This window comes from Cyanistes caeruleus, chromosome 6 (genome assembly GCF_971803275.1).
Source record: "Cyanistes caeruleus chromosome 6, bCyaCae1.hap1.1, whole genome shotgun sequence".
In the NCBI taxonomy this organism is placed as follows: domain Eukaryota; kingdom Metazoa; phylum Chordata; class Aves; order Passeriformes; family Paridae; genus Cyanistes; species Cyanistes caeruleus.
In genome coordinates, this window is record NC_141706.1 from 19596823 (window position 1) to 19615010 (window position 18188).

General features: G+C 37.1%; 1 protein-coding gene across 33 annotated transcripts in view; it reads right to left on the reverse strand.

Annotated features, from left to right (window-relative positions):
- PLEKHA7 (pleckstrin homology domain containing A7) overlaps nucleotides 1–18188 on the reverse strand; it is a 145958-nt gene that overhangs the window by 70375 nt on the left and 57395 nt on the right. For 2 of the 33 annotated variants that reach the window (XM_086893166.1, XM_086893163.1), the window contains exon 1: nucleotides 17078–17229. The exons of 30 other annotated variants lie outside the window; for them this stretch is intronic. In XM_086893166.1, coding sequence (XP_086749292.1) covers nucleotides 17078–17103 — 26 coding nt within the window. In that variant the 5' untranslated portion in view covers nucleotides 17104–17229. Of the gene's footprint in view, nucleotides 1–17077; nucleotides 17252–18188 lie in introns of those variants that run through there. One more of the 33 variants, XM_086893162.1, reaches the window with a different exon arrangement.

Below are 18188 nucleotides of genomic sequence, written 5' to 3' on the forward strand. Positions count from 1 at the left end.
AGAGTTTCTTTTTAGATTATGCACATATGCAGAACTATCTTTGTAATTCAACAAAAAGCTCAGCATTACAGAAAAAAGGGGAGATTTATAGCTGTACAACTATAAAGGTGTGAAGCTACCTGAAGTTGACTATTTCAGTATAATTTGCCCAAAGAAGTAATCTGGAGCCAACTTGTCTTTATGGAGATGTAGAAATACTCAGTGGCCCCAAGTCAGACAAGCACAGAAACTCCTCAGACATTTCTAAACACTCACAGAAATATTGCTATAGTGTTAAAGTATTTTCTTTGGCATCTACAGAATGGAAAATATGCTAAAATATACACAACACTACAAGACAACATTCATGCAAAGAAAAAAAATAGTCATTAATTCATTAACCATTTCAACACTATACTAAATAATTTCAACCTCTAAAACATCACTGGTTTCATTCTCCTTATTTTACTCAATGAAGAAAGCCAAACAAACTTTTGAAAATTAACTACTTTAGTGTGTGCGTAACTCCAGAATTTTCTTTTACAAATACAAACCAATTAACTAATTCTCCAGGACTACCACTATTTTCAGTTGTCCAGTGTCACTACCCCAACCCCCAGCTGCCCACTATCAAACATGTCAAGTCATAATATAACCTATAGCAGTTGGTTAACAAGAATTTACATTACTGGCATAAGTTATGCTGAGTTTAGCGTATTGGATGTCTAAGTATGTGAACCAAACATAAATTAAAATGAAGAAAACTCTCATATAATAACATTCTGTGCTACATTTCTTGAGTCAACACACTGCACTGTCAGAAGGTGAAAATTTGAGCATAAAATAACATAATAAAATACAATGACAAGAGTGGCACTGAAAACAACCCAGCCACAGAAAAAACATCTGTATTTTCTTAATGTCACTAAGAAGACACATTAACAGTCCCCAAACAACCGGTTCAGAGAAAGTCCAGAGTACATACAACTGATGACAATATGTAGATCTAGTGGCTAAGGAAAACGGCACAAGTAATGTGTCAAGAAACACACTTTCACTCTTCCTGTGCTTAAGCTAGCAAATACACTTGTAAAATTACATTGTTGGTTTCCTGTGAAGTGGTTCGGACATTCCATTTAGATTAGCAAACATCAGGATAAATTACTAGATAGAATGCAATCTTCAGGGGACAGCAGGAGGCTTCAAAATCAGTTCTGAATGACACTGCATGAAACCGCATTATTCCATTGGAGAAGATGAAAATCCCTTCCTTAAGCATGGAGACTGCTATTATTTTTTAAAGTGACTCAAAAGATGAAGCAACTACCACTTTTCACAATATGACTGGAAGTGAACAACCACACAGTACAGCCAAAATGCCAATAGCAAACACAGATGAAATCAGGCTTCTTAGCTTCAGGGAGCAAAACTGCAGCACAACCCAGCTCTTAGCACTATATATAAGGGAGCTGTCAGCTGCATTCCTCCTGGGACACTTGTGCAGTGTGTTGAGGCCTCTTGGCCTGGTTCTTGTCCTGTAGCTCCATGGCACCGCAGCCCCAGCAGAGCCCTCCCTTGTCACCAGAGCAAAGCCAGTGCAGGAAACACCTCCAAGGGTCCAACAGCACTGCTCCTGCTGCTGCTTTATCACCAGAGGATCCACAGCCTGCAGGGCTCCACAACGCAGCTCACATGGCTGAGCATCACAGAAACATGCCCTTAAACCAGACCTCAGCCAGGGCACCTGCAGCAGGACCCACCTCTCTCTCACCTTGGCAATACAACGACAAGTTCTGTGCCACGTCTGCAAACTGTGAGGACAGTCCCATGCGGGTTCGCTTCCTGGCCTCAAGCCATCCCCTCTGTTTGCTGCTGTCAAACAACAGGTCCAGGGCAGAGCACAGGCACCGCTGGGACCGCAGCTCTCTGCTGGGCTGTTTTCCCTGGCAGCCAAGGCACAGGCAAGGGCAGCACTGGAGCAAGAGAAGCCGCCAGCAGGAGAGCTCTCACACTGCTGACAAGGCCTGAGGTGAGAACGGGATTAGAGATTCAAAGAAATTCCAAAACCTTCTTCAGATCCTGCATTAAGTCCTTTCAATGCCAAGAGAGCCTCTATCAAGCATGTGACTGAAACTTGGCAGCTAAGCGGGTGAAGTAAATTCACACGAAGTAGTATTTGTTCTTTAGGTAATTATTTAACAGAACAGATGACGATAGAATGCCTTCAGAAAATGTGGCTCTTTTAATTTACAGAAAACTTTGTAGTCTCTTCAAAATACAGATAATAAATAGTCCTTCACCATTCAGAGAATTATTTTTTTTCCCTTTCAGATACAGCAAGAGCAGAAAAAAAGTGCTCCAAAGCATATGACTGAACAGAGCCAGGCCAAGAGTTACACATTCTTGGTAAATTCAGAGCAACATACAGTAAAAAGGGTTTTATTCAATGCTATTTTTTAAAATGCAAACACTCCAAGTGCACCATGACAAGTATCATATGCATTAATATTTAATCAAGAAGATTACAAGCAACACAATACCTTTCCATACTTTTAGTAGTTCCACTGTATTTTAATTTATAAACTATAGAAATGTCACAAATAATTTCTCTGAATATGTGCTGTGCCTGAAATAAAACTTAGTAGACTACAATTGAAGAGTGTACTTTAAAACAAATAAGAAATTCGAAAGCACTGAATAAGAAATCAGATGACTGAATTCTGCTGAGTAAGTCATCACTTAAAAAGTGATTCTGCTTTGAAGTTATATTCATCAGTTTTGCATTTAAAGTTGAAAAAAATTTCATTCATGGAGTGATGTATTTCAGTTATTTTGGAAACTGGGGTGGAACTCAGAAATGCGTATTTACAGAGAAATTAAGTTCTCCAACAAGAAAAGTGAAAGAAATAGATTTAGATTTGTAATACCTGAAGTTTTTCTGCATCATTAACAGATTAAAGAAATTAATGGTTTTAGCACTACTACATTTGGATTTGGGACATCAGGATTCAGATTTTAGCTCTGAAGCAGATTTCCTTTACAGTCCTCCTTTTCTTTTGAAATCATCATTTTATTAAGATCTTTAAGAGAGAGAAAAGGTGCTTATCAATTTAGACAGACTCTTCACTTCATTTGCAGCTTTCAGGATGCTACTGCAATACATACAAGCAAAAATATTAATTATTTTTCAATAGCAGGAAGGACTACTTCAGCCTTCCCGAAGAATTCCAGCAAAGCCGGAAATCAAGAACAGGTTGAAATTCCTTAATCTAGGTAAACAAGACACACTGCAGCCTTCCAGATTAATTATTATTCCAGATAATTGTTTATGAATTTACAGAAAATATCTCCCAGTGCCTAGAACTTTCTTCTTTAATATATTTTCATCCTACATAAAATAATCTTTATTCTGAAAACAAAATTTCGGTACCATTGGGGCTATTTTCACTTCAAGAACTAATTGTATGGATGTGGGAAGAAGGTTGTCTTTCTTCCTTCTGTACTCTTTCAGAGATGTGAGGTAACACACTGTAAAATAGGATAGGACTGTACAAGCATAATGAATCCTAATGCATTGCAACACCCACAAAGCAAGTTCAGCGAAATTATTTGGCAAGATTAAATTGTCAGTGCATGTCTTCAAAAGTAAACCAATTAATGCCACCTGAAAACTTGGATCTCTAAATATATGTCTCCAAAACTAAGCTCACTCTGAGATGAACTTTCCTATACTGCTTAAAATCTTTCTGCTCAGTTAATTTCTAGTCTCTCTAAACTTAATTCACCCAGATACAACTTATAAATAACTGTATTGAAACATCAAGTTCAGCCTAACATGGCCCAGAAAATGTTTACTTCTGTAGTATCATATGCTGTCATTTTATTACTGTTCTTTGAAAACCATCTTAGACTCTAAATCTAAGCCAGTGATGTTAATACAACAGATTAAATTCCAGAAGTGGTGAGTGACAATATTCATTCATCTCAAAGTACAACACTAGACACAACCACATTGCAATGCAAATTGTTTTCAAATCAAATTGAAAGGATGGAAAAGGTCCCATTTCTGAATACAAAGACACTCTTGGAAAAAGTAAAAAGAAATTCATTATTCTTTACTTGTATAACAGACTTTGTTTTCTATACAATATTCTGGGGTCCTCATGCTGTATGCCATGTCTTCAAGCTTTAACGCTTCTGAATTTAACTACCATCAGACAGCTCAAAAATCCTCCAAAGACCATGTGCATATTCTACATTCCTTGGATGTGGAAAGGTTTGCAGAATACAAGACATTGTATTCTAAAGACAAAGAAAGAGCAGCTTGAACTTTTTGGCACCTCAAAATGTTTGGTTCTAGATTCCTTACATACTTGTTTTCATTCTCAAATACTTCTATTGACATAAATGTAAGCATGAGAACTACAAGCATACAAAACTACACAAAAGCTATTTTGTTGATGCCTTAGAAAACTACAAGTGAGAGTTACAGCGGGAAGGGAAAAAACCCGCTAAAGTTATATTTGGAAGTAGACAGTATTTTGGAAATAGACAGAGTTTTGTTTTAAGTAACAGATCTAAAGAAAATAAACAATGTATCCGATTGAAGTTCCAACAGGAACCCTTGTGACTAGTCAGCACACCCTGTAGGGCAGGACAACAAAAGAAAGAAATCAACGAGTTACTTCGCTATGAATTGTGCATGATCCCATCTCCCTGCATCTTGGATTGAAAACCTGCTGGAAGAAAAAGAAAAAAAGACCCTTGACAGCAGGACCAAGAATCATGTTGCTTCCTAATAGTCTTCCTCAGAAGTTCACCCAAATGATGAAAAAGGACAGATGTATTTTCATTAAGTGATCCTACCCTACCCATAAAATCACAAATGCAAGCATGGTGGTTCAATTTTGAAGGTATTTCCTGCTATAGCTAAGAGCAAATTCTCAAGTTAGAAGAAATAATCCATATCCATGACATGTAACACCAACTATTTTTGGAGGTAAGGAACCTTCATCTAATGCCAAGTGGTATGCATCAAAGACACATGCAAGATGCCACATTTCTAACTGCTTTCTAACAGAAGGATAAAAAGGTCATTAATAAGCCAGGCAACAAATACAAGTGAATAACTGAACTTTTTCAAGGACTGTCCTGTAAGGTGCATTAATAGTTTATATAACCTGACCTCCAGTACATTCTTGCAGAATTGATATGTCTATGTATTTGGTAGAATAGGTAAAGAGGTCACTTAAGTTACCAGAGGTAAGTTAATACCAGAAGTACGTATTCGCACTACTGTTACCCTACATAACTAGTTAAAAAGCTAGCATACTTTTCAGCTGGATCCTATTAAAGAGCTTTTGGTTAAAGTAATGGGATGCTTATTTAGGAAGCAATGTCACTACAATGTAATAATCACAGAATCAGAATGGTTTGCACTGCAAGGGACCCTACAGACCATTTAGTTGCAACCCCCCTGTCCTGGGCAGCACATCTTCCACTAGAATAGGTGCGTCAGAGCCCCATCCAACCTGCTCTTGGACACTTCCAAGGATCAGGCATTCAAGACTTCTCTGAGCAACCTGTTCCAGTGTCTCACTACCCTCACAGAATTTCTTCCCATTATCTAATCTAAACCTGTCCCCTTTCAGTTTAAAGTCATTGCCACACATCCTATCCCCTCCAATAATGAAACTATCCCCACCTATAAGCTCCCTCTAAATACTCAAAAGCCACAATAAGGTCTCCCTGGAGTTTTCTCCAGGGCAAACAACCCCAATCCTCTCAGCCTTCCCTCATGCAAGGAGGTGCTCCAGCCCTCTGATCATCTTCACTGCCTACCTCTGGACCCACCTGAGCTGGAAAACTGTCATGAGCTCAGAAACCGAATACTACCTAAAACCACCACAAGTGGCTGGACTAGCAAAAAAATTATACATCCTTCATTAGGCACATGGTATTGCAACACACAGAGCTCAGGTCCCAGGACCTTCCCTTAGGCAAACAAAATTCCAGCAACCAAAGAAAGTCCTAGAAACACTGCAGAGATTTTCCTTACTTCCTAATCCTCTACAGCTGAGATGTTCTCCTCTGTTCCTTAAACTCCCAGCTGTTCCCTGGGGCTAGAAGTACAGGTAGTTCCAGTTCTCCATGGAATTATCCTGTCCTCTTCCTCACACAACTAATGTATAACAATAATATAATCAAATTATAACCATAGGTTATATTAATGTATAATCATACAACATTTACAATCAAGATCACTATATATTCATAAATTCACAAATCAAAAGAGAAGCGTTAACTGACCTATGAGATTCCAAATTAAGCAGACTTTTTAAAATGCAGAATGCAGAATGTGGGACATTAGCAGCAGCAGTTGTATCTATGAATTAAATCTCAATGGTATCAATTAGCAGATTTCTCAGGAAATAATTAAAATGGGATTCTCAATTCAGTCTTCAAAACACCATTTTAACTGCAACTTCCACAATACAATGAGTCTTGGAAACCTTTTACATCTTCTCAGGGCCTGTACGTACAGTATTATTTTGTAAATATGTTTCAGACATTCCTATCTCCAAATAGCATAGCAACACTGTGCATGTATTGCTTCAGGCTCTTCCACCCCCAATCTCTCTAAACTATTCACCCTCCAGCAGGATTTTCCCTATGCACTACTTTTAATCCAAATAGCTTGTCATAATACTGTGGTCACTATAGAAATCCTGAACTAGGAGCACAGACAGCAGAGACACATTTTATCTTCCAAAAACCAGTTGAAGTTCAAGGCACATTCATCTTAACCTTTCTCAAGAATATTTCCCACTAACTTTCTATACTCTTCATTCACGGAGGACTATCTGCATCTGCAACAAGCTGGCACCAAAACACACAAAAAATTAGAGTGTAAGCCCTTGAGTTACAAAATAACATTGCTCTGGCACACTTTCTCTCCCTTTCTGTATTTTCTTCATCTCTCTCAGGAATACCATTTTACTTATTGAGATGTTTCCATTCACAATCATTTTCTTGTTACTGAAAAGTCAGAATGACCAAAAAGAGAAAACTGCACTACAGCATCTCTGTACTTCCACTGTGGGGTTTCTAAAAACAAACTTTAACAGCTAATACTTTTAGAAAGCATAAATAACACTTACTGCAACTAAAACCATATAATTCAATTAAAATCCACAAAACCTGGAACAATAGCAGGTAACACTTCCTAATCATAAATTAAGAATTACTACGAAGCAGATATCAAAGAACAGATTAAGGTAGAACTTGTAAAATGCCAATTTTTCATGGCTTGCACATACTTTTGCCTATCTAATGTTTTTGTAGTTAAAAGTCTAAACACATTATTTTAACTGGCAAGAAGCAGAGTTCCTTGCAGAAGACTAAGGAATGAAGTATGAGTTATAGGCCCTTATTATTATTTTCCAGTGAGAAATATGGTTATTTTACACAAAAGGCAGAGACCACATTTTTTGCTTAATGGATCACAGAGCAGTTTCACCTCATATTTCCTATACTCATCACATTAAAAAAAAGAAACTATTTTGAAATACATTTTTCTTTAAGTGACAAACTTCTATGTGCATTATTTTCTCGTGTACAAGAACAGAATCAGCTACTGTATTTTCTGAGCCAATACTCTGTATGTTATTTGAATGAAAATTCCTAGAAATGACTCATCACACTAAAAACTCCCTTAATGGAAAGTAATTATAATAGTCAATAGGATTGTAGTATCAGACGTATTTTTGCCAGTAAGAAAATAAAGCACACCACAGTTTAAAACACAAAACAGTTTAAAACAAACTAACTAAATATTGTTTAGATAATTAACCAGAAAGTGTATTATTATCTTCATTAGGAAGGAAAAAATTTCTGCAGAGACAGAAGCCACAGTTTTCAAGGAACAATAAGACTTTTACAATAGTGCAATAATAATAATACCCTCTGCATAGTTGAGACATATTAACAGTATCACCTAAAAGCTTAACTTGCAGTCTTGGTAATATTTAAATTACTTCATAGACCAAAATAAATCCATACAAATGAAACCTAAAAAAAAAAATGACATGGCATTTACCTACTACAATGTAAAAACTGATTACAGTTTTAATCTGTGATTTACCTGCAACAATGTAAAAACATGCCTTAGTTCAAACACTTCAAATGGGACAACTCATATTTCTCAATGTTTGCAGAATTATGATAATGGACACCAAGCAGTACACCTCCTTCTGCCAGTCTGTAAAGGATTCCTACATGCCATTTTTGCAAAAAAACATCTTACAAATCATTACCCCTAGGAAGAGGTAAAACAGAGAGTGGTAATACTGGAACGTGAAAGTCTACTGAGAGAATGTATTGAAAACAATGATACCTAAAGCTTGTATGCAGTAAAAAACACACTTCAGTGCTCTTAATGCAATGTATTTAACCTCATGTTTAAACAGTGCTTTTCATGTAAGAACACGTTCTTAATCATTGAGCTCATAAAGTCATGAATCAGAAGCAAACAGGAGAAAAGGTTTTGAATGTCCTCAGTTGACTTATTCCTTAGCAAATGAAACCAAATCCTGTCAGGGTTTACCAAACACAGAATGACAGTTCAGATCTAAGATATTTCATCACCTCTGAGAAAAATTCAACCAATTTGGTCAAATGCACAATCATGGAGAAGATTTCACTGCATAGTTTCAATGGAGTTTCCATCCACAAACACAGCAGTCCTTCAGCTCGTCAACTATTTCAGTGACAGTCTGCACAGAACAAGTTTTCCTGAACTACTTCGTGGCCCAAACCAAAAATTTAAATTGCCCTCCCCCGCTCAAAATGTTTACAGATACACCTTCTTGTACTTTTATAGATGCATATGCAAAAAGAAACATACATGTAAGATATGCACATGTATGAACATACATGCATACTTGAGGTTTTCACCTTGAAGCTCCAGACATTTCTGAAGTCACACAGATTTCCTAGAGATTAAAGGTCTTAAAATGCACGAAGTTGATTCTGGTACCCATCTAATAGCAGCATGTAGGTTTTGATTATAATGTCCTTCATGTAATAAAGGTACCAGAGCTGTCAAATTGCACCAGTGAAAATCCAAGAGAAACCTTCAATTTGGCTGATTGTCAGAAAGCTGATACATCAGTAAGATACTATAAATTAATTCATGTTTACCAACAGCAAGAAGAATATGAACTCAGACAGCCAGGTAAATGCATAATAATGACCCCTGGGAATTAAAATATTTTCCCTAAAACAGCTCTCAGAACTTAAAGAAAGTATCTTATATTTGAAGAAAAGCAGGTATGTGGTAATGAGAATGTGTGTGACTGGGTTACTGTTGAATACAGAGTTTTGGGACAAACACAAACTTTAGTGCAGCACTATCTGATATAATCACAATTCACAAACACAATTGTACCTTGCAAATCTCACTTCCCTCATCATCTTTAAAATAATGGAATTTACAGGGGTAGAAGCACTGTGGAGACTGTAAAATCAAGAATGCAGAATTTCCGCTTCTGAGTGTATGTCCACCATACATGTTTTGAAAACCCAAAAAAGAAATCCTATTTTGTCTTGAAATACTTTCTGAAATACTGCAAATGTTCATAATGGAGCTCTCAGTAGCAATTACTCACTTTCAACTTGTCACTCAACTGTCACCATGACAACAACAAAAACCTTTTCCCGCCTGGAGAAGACAATAGGAATTTTAATTACTGAAATTCATTCTGGTGACAGTTGAGCAAAACTAAACTCTAATTCCTAAAAAAAAATTAAAGTACCAATTTAAAATTACAAGAATAATAGTATTTTTCCCCTTGAATATCTTGCTCTTTGTATTTATTTCCTCACATTCAGATTCCACACTTGCCATTTACCAAATACTTTGGTGAATATGATTTTTAGGATGGCTGGCAGAATATTTCTCATGTCAATGCAGACTAAGTTTTGTAATTTACCTCAGCAGGAAATCTCAAATGTTTATCAGACACAATGCGCAAGCCAACATCCCCACAGATTGGTTGGTTACATGCAAAGGAGTAGAGGTAAAGCTGAAGGCAAGACATCTCATGATTTTTCTAGTCTTGTGGTGGGGAAAAAAAAAAGACAATTATAAATGCAGTGGTGGGCTTCTTAAAATACAATGGGCTAGATACTGTTTAAAAAAATTAATTAAAAGCCATTGTGTTTTGAATCCTGCAGATTCTGAAACATTAATCTCTACCTTGACAGGGCTATTCATTGCTCACAGCATGCATAAACAATTCTGGTGATTAGAAAATATTTTCAGTTCCCTGCTAAAAATACACAAGAGGATAAAAAGCAGAATACTTGGTGTTAATTTTTCTCCAAGCTACCACAAAGTACAGCAGTTATTTATACTGCTGTTTTTTGCCAACAAGCAGGCAGATGGATACACCTTGGTAATCTCATAATTTGTTGTTATTTGTAGCTGTCCTAAAGCCCATCATCAACCAATAATATTTAAAGTAAATTCTGAGCATCGATCAAGTAAGTAGTGAAGGACAAGAAGTGGAGTTGACTTTTCACATGAGACACATTCTTCTACCAAAAGAGTGTCTTTGTATGAAGAGTTAGCGTTGGACTATTGTCAGGTTAGATCACGCAACAAAGAAAAAACTTGACTTCTTGGCCTATATCCACCATGACATTTCCTATCAGGAAACATTAAAAAAAGAAAGTCCTACGATGCAAGGATATACAAGTTAAGATAAAAATGCAAAATTATGGAAAAACTAATATTTATACAAGTTTCAGAGAATATCAATCAATTGAGAATGCAGATAGATTGGCCAGAAAAGAAAAAAAATCCCATTTTCTTTTGATGTTAAGGACATTTGTTCACACCACAAGGGGAAAGAATACCAAACTGGACCACTAAGCATTCAGTTTTGATTATGCAAACAAATTCATACAGATTCAGAATCACAGAAGCAATTAGAAATTGGAAAAGACCTTTGAGATCATCAAGTCCAACCTATGAGGCCCACCATGTCAACCAGACCATGGCACTGCGTGCCACATCCAGTCCTTCCTCAAACATATCCTAGGACAGTGACTCCACCACCCCCCTGGGCAGCCCATTACAATGCTCAATCACTCCTTCTGTCAATAAATTCCTCCTGATGCCCAACCTAAGCCTCCCCTGACACACCATAAGACTGTGTCCTCTCATCTTGTTGCTGGTTGCCTGGGAGGAGAGACTTGGCTACAACCTCTGGTCAGGCTGTAGTGAGTGAAAAGGTCTCCCTTGAGCCTCCTTTTCTCCAGGCTAAACATCCCCAACTGTAATATGAAGAACAAGACAAATCAACAGAAGAAAAGCACATAGGAACAAAGCAAAAATTCTATACTACAGCATGTTCTTACAAACTCTGGATTCAACCTAGAAAAGCTCTTCTAGTGAAAGATTTCCAAATCAAATATTTGGGAAGGATACTTGGAAACCATAAATTTATTTATGTTTCAGGTTCAATGGGGAGAACCAAAATGTGTTCCATAAAGTGAGAAAGAGTAGCTTTTCATTGATCAGTAAGATCCTGACATGACTGAGAAGGCAGCATTACATAGAGAATCATGATTTCACTACTACTTTGATCTCTTGAAAGTAAACGACACTGCAGAAAACTTGAAATTTTGGGAGGATGCATAAAATGAAGTATTTGAGGAATTCATGTCTGAACCAAACAGCTTCACTAATACCACAAATAGTACCAACAGCACTGCACTGAAGCCAAGTACTTCACAAACATTGCAGAAGCCTCCAAAATGTCTAGAAATAACTTTTTCACAGGAAGTGATTTAAACCACGAAGTCACTAAAAGAACACAGATGGCAAAAAAGGAACGGTACACATTAAAAAGTACACGGCTGTTAGATAGAATACATAAAAAAATTCTCATCTTAAGATTTAACTTGCTATGTAGCTCAATCATTTATTATTTTTTCTAAGTCAAGGGCAGCATTTTTATTGTCATCCAGAACTCATCAAGGCACTCAATGAAGTAGCAAGGCACAACAAGTAGACTATTCTTAGAAAATACATACATATTTTTCTACCAAAAAGAAGTGTCCTTCTATGAAGAGTTAGTGTTGAATTGCTTATTACTTCAAGGGCAAGAAGTAGTAGGGAGCCAAAGCCCTTTATTTCTGAATATTGTTCCAAACCATGCTGAAGCAAGAGTGATGACTGCCTTTGTAAAATGCAACATAGAACAACAGCAGGCTTGTTCTCACAACCTAGCAAGTTCTACAGGCAGAATGTTCTAAATCAGCACCAAAATAAAATCTGGCATGTATACTGATTAGAAAAATCAACTAAATACAAATTGCTTCTTTGACCTATAAAACTGACTTTTATCATACAGGTTATCATTAATAACCTGTATGTACTTTGTTTAAGCTGTCATACTATAGAAGCTAATGATTAAAACCCATACAGGCTTTATCACCAACACTGATTTCAATCAAATTTCCTACAGGAACAAAACAACTCAGGGGGACTCCTGGAATTATTAATATCAATACCTTGAATCCAGACTGGGTTGGATAAAGACAGTAAACCACTAACATATAGTGCCTATATAGAGGATTTTATGAAATACTAAGGTATGCGGTCCTTTTCACAAAAGCCTCAATTGATAGCAATTGACAGTATCAATCGAAAAATCCAAGCCTTTTTAAGAAGCATCAGACCCAGGTATTTGTCTTACAGCTGACCACTCACTGCTGTATTTATAAGGAAGAAACACAGAAATGTGCAAATTATTTGTGGTACAATATATCTCAACTGTTAGGATGCTGTGGATTTCACTTCATCAGTGGACAAGATTTTGTAGAGCAGCAAAGAGCAAAAAAAGATCAGAAATCAGATGAACAATCCACAGTGTGACGGTGGTTCTAGAGTAGTATCTTTAGAAATAACCACTAAAACAGTAATAAAAATAACAAGTTTTATATACACACACACAAACACACTGTACTTTCCCTTCCACAGGAAAATTTGATCCTATGTTTAAGTTTAACAAATATCACAAGTCAGGTGAGAAATCTTAGCCCCAATGAAATTTTCTATAGTCTTAACTAAAGGCAAAGTATCCCTGAAAGTCAAATCTAAAATACAGGAATAAATTTGCATCCTGCCAACTACCTAATTACTACCCTAAGTCACTCCAAACGTTTTCCTGGCTATCTCTAGCACTCTGACTTGCACCTCCATCATACCCCATCTACATAATACATAAAAGGGATAAGAAGAACGATTCCGTTACTGCAGTCTTTGGCTTTCCTCCGTTCTGGGAAACAGACTTCATCTATTAGCAATAGCTAATTACATTTGTGCTCTACAACACTTTTATGTTGGATTCCTTATATTTTTTAATTTATCAATAAAATTATGAAGTGATGGAAGCCAGTATCAACTACCAACACGAACTCCTAATATTAAACTAAAACAAGAAGAGCCAATAAGCCAATTTCAATTTTATTTGTCGAATTATAATGCCTTCATATTTGGCAATTTCTCAAATACTGTGAGAGTTTGTTCTATGCACAGAAGCATTTAACTTCTGTTGATCAGAATGAAAAGCCCTAGTTTTACTAGTAGAAAAGAGAAGTGACTCATAAGCAACAGCTTCCAGACATCAATAGTATTAATCATATTAATCAGGCTACTGGAATTATTTCAGTCATTAGCTCATTTTCTTGAAGGATCTTAAAGAACTTCCAAAATCACATGTGTTATAAAAGGCAAGTAACATTTCAGGAGCAATTATGAACATTAGATTTTCAAGGATACAAAATTTCAGCACGTGGTGTAACTTTAGGGAAAGCAAGTCCCAAATGAAAACTTTAACGACGTCTTCCAAAGTAGGAAATAGGAAAAAAAATGCACATTTTATACTCTGCTGTATACTTAGAAATTTTAATATTCAGAGAAAAAGTTCTTCTTTGCTTACACCACAAAATTATTTGCCTCAAAACTGTACTCAAGACATACCAGCTGTCGCTCTCATGTAAGTGTCCTTTGACACTACAATCACGAGTTAAAAATCTTTTGCTCTTCACTAATCAAACAATAAAAGGAATCCTCAAGAAATTAATCCAGACATACTCTTACAAGAGCATTCCTAATGATTACTCAGAGACCAAACATCCATCAGATTAGATTCCTGTGTAATATCATGCGAGCACCAAAACAGTGATCCAAATAGGCAGCAAACAGACAACACATTTTTTGAAACACACTGCACAACACAAGTGTGTTGTACATTACAAAAGTAAGGCTAAATTATGACCATTTTAATTTAAAAACAAACGAAAAAGCACCCATCAAAACAAACAGAATAAATCAAAGAAGGGCAGCAGAAGACCAAGCTGGATGAAAAGCACAATGGTAAATATAGTCAGGACACAAGGAAAGTCTTCATCTCTTCAAGCACCATTTGTGTGACTGCTGCTGATCTCACTACTTTGGCAGCATTTTTGAAGAAGAGTGCAAGGCATTTGCTTATGCAACCACCAAATTACCAATCACATCTGACTGAGGTTGTAGAACTATAGGGGGGGTTGTGAAAATGTTAGTTGATGTGCATGCAGCAGCCTTGCAGTTGTCTGGTACGCATATTGAGAAGTCACCTCTGTCCTATGGGTATCTCCTACTTCTGCCTTCTGTCCTGGCTATCACCAAAGAAACCTTCCTCAGTTTCTGTGTGAGAACTCTCCACAGAACACCACATTATGTGCAAATGAGCACATCACGACCCAAGCCCTACCATGACAACTTTGAATCCAGAATAAATCAGCAGCTGAAAGAAAGCCAGAGATGCCATTTGGAAACAAATTTATGTTTTGAGCTCAAAGACACTGAGTACCATGGTGGTTGACATGGCTCTGACTTTGAATCTTTGAAGGTAAATACTGTCATGGGTAAGGAAGCTGACAGTAGAACAGCAACCTCGTCAAAGCAACTCTAGCACTCCAACCAATTTCTGCAGATTCTCACGGGACAGTTCATGCCATTAGAGTTCATCTGTCTACAGCAGTTTTTCTTCCCAGTGTCCAGAATGGTTTTCTTTCTTTGAAAGAACTGATTCAACCATCTGAACTACACTTCTGAACTTGAGCCACAGCTGCTTGCACAACACAAGGTGCCTCCGGCTGGGCTCCAGTCAAGACTGCCAGTATTTCATCAGAGTTCTGTGAAGTAAACACACATGTGCAGCTTTGATCCGAGACACATGTCCCAACACTTACAGATCTCCACTTCCAAATCCATGCACTCAACCACAATCAGCAGGTTCACAATGATGACTCTACTAAAAAAGTTCTGTCTAGTACTCAAGCAGGGCTTAATGTGCTATATGTGATGCAAAGAGAAGCTGAATAAACTGTCAAGACAAATGCAGCATGAATATATTCAGAACTTAAAAAACAACCAAGGAACAGGCAATTGTTTAAAAATAACAGAGCAGAGAATAGATTCATATATTGGGACACAACTACTTAACAGAACTAATTAGGCACCAGCATTGCTTCAAAGAACTTCAGCCCAATCTCCTATTGCAGTTCCTGACACATCCTGTACCCAAGTAGAAAAGAATAAATGCTATTGACTATCTGTAATGCTTTTTAAACTTTTAAAAAATCACAGTCATAATACAAAATCCAGAGATTATGGCAGTATGTTTGTGGACTTACACAAACCACACTTTACCCAAGTTTAAAATGAAACTGGAAAGAGTAGATATTTTAGAATAGAATTTTAATATACATTAATACTGATAAAGTATACAGGAAGTTTCTTTCAAATCACTGCAAGTAGACTATGCAGACTTAGAAAGTTCAAACATACAACGTCTTAATTGTTAGGAAAATTTAGGTTTTAAAACATGCAAAATTATGACATTTAAGCAATTGAGGTTTTCAGAACAGCTTGTACTTAATAATAAGGGGCTTATCTTTAGGGGCTTTTAGCATCTGAAATACAGCACATCATGACCCAGCAGGGTGAGAGTGGGCAGAAAAGAATACAGAGAGAAAGCACAGTGGAATAAAATCAAGACCCATGGTGCAAAGCAATAGAAAAGTTTACATTGCCAAATCCACTGCATATTTGCCTAATGTTTTCAGCACATTGAAATAAAGCAGGCCCAGCAGACAGCAGCAATAAATCCACACCAGAAAAGCACTTCTGTCAGGGAACATGAAAGACTCTTAGTAGGCATTAATAGATCCATGCTGCTTTTCTTTAATTTAACAATTCTGAATCCTGAACTGAGATTTTAGTATAACAAGTTGACACAGGCCACATACTAAATATTCTGCTTTTTATTCATCTGTGGTAACACAGGAGAAAACAAACCTGCCTTTAAGGTTTCCACATGAATAGCCAAAATCAGAATGAAAAATTATTCTATCTTTCGCTATCCAAAAGCTATACCAACATTTCCTACTGCTCTTCAGAGATACAGAACAGCGCAGAAAAGCTGGAGTTAAAACACCAGAAATACCTAGTGGACACACATGATAATTATTCTAAGTAAAATCCTGTTGATTTGCAATACAAATACATTTTTCTAATCCATAACGCATACGCTGACTTTTCATTAGTGGGAACAATTCACAGCAAAGAAACTCTTGTGAACAGTATTTCTAGCTCTGTGAAATCACCTCAAACCTTACTCTCTCCAACAGAAGACAAAGGTATAATTAAAAGATTCCACAATTATGGGTAATGCTCCAAGTTTTTCTTTTACTTCCCTTCTTCCCTTCAGGCAATCTTTTTTGTTTTTTAAGAGCAATGGAAAAGGCCAAACAGCTGTAGGAAAATGAAGGGAAACACTCGAGCTTTTACCTGAGGAGGGAATGGAAAACAGTAAAAGCCAAAAGAAGCTGATTGAAGAAGAAATTGTAAAGCTCGTTCCCAGCTTTACAATTAAATGTAATTGTAAAGGCAATTACATTTTTTAGAACAGTAATAAATGAACAACCAACAGTTATGAATTCTATAAACCAGGATGTATTTCAAATCCAGAAATCTTACCTGGTAAACAGCACACAAGTAAGCATAAAGCAAGTAATTTTTATTACATCCACTTCTGAATAGGCTTAAGCAGAGGGAGTAACCTGGTAAAAAACCAGAGTGGGGACAGAGCTAATGACATGTCTTAAAGCAAGGAAGACAAGCTTGAACTTGATGCAGTTTAACAGGAGAGCCAAGAAACGGATTTTTCAAACGGATGATGTAGTTAGAGCAGCAGGTAAAACGTGGATTATTTAGATAGGAATAGGGAAGAGGAGGGGAAGAACTACAGAGCTCCAAGAATGTTGCAGGAGCCCTGCAGAGACACAAGGCCTTTAACAGGAGGCTCTACAAAGCCAAAGGGAAAATGGGCAGGCCTGCAACACTTTAGGGATAGGGGCAGCAAAGTGCAGGCAGAGTTGAAATTTGAAAAGTGAAAGAACACAGCAGAGATGCTGTCCCACTGCAGGACAAGGCAGTGGCCACAGGAAACAGGGGAACTAAGCAAGTAATGTCTTGTCAAGCCAAGAGAACAACACCCAAGAGTTTCCAAGGAAAGAGAGTAACATGCAACAATGTTTGAAAACGACACAAGTCTTAGTTTCTGAGGAAGTGCTCTATGGGATTGGATTTTTCAGTCGGGGCAAGTCGTAGCCCAGACAGATACACCAGGGAAGCAGCATCCTCATGTAGTGCCCTGGCACCCTCCCCACATGAGCTCATAATCTCAGCCATCACAGTCCTCTCCACTGTAATTGTCTGTTTCAGCAGATGATTATTCCTCACCCAAAGTCATGACTGAATGAGACCTCTTGCAGGAGCTGAAAACCTGATGTAAATTTTGAAAAGGCAAGCACCATCAGCATTATCTGCATTGCAGTCATCTCAGCAGCACAGAGGCATTTCCACGTCAACAGGACCAACCGTCTGCTTAAGTAAGTGTCTTATTTCTTCAGCATGTGAGAAAAAAGTAGTCTGGTTTTCTGCAAAAAGTCTAAGAATGGAATATATAAGCATTCATTTACTAAGTGCTCAAATTTATTCTCCTTTTCTGCAGGAAGATGTCCTTCAAATGAATTGCAGGACTCATGAAACTGGATTAGCAATGTCATAAATCACACACCTGCCAAAA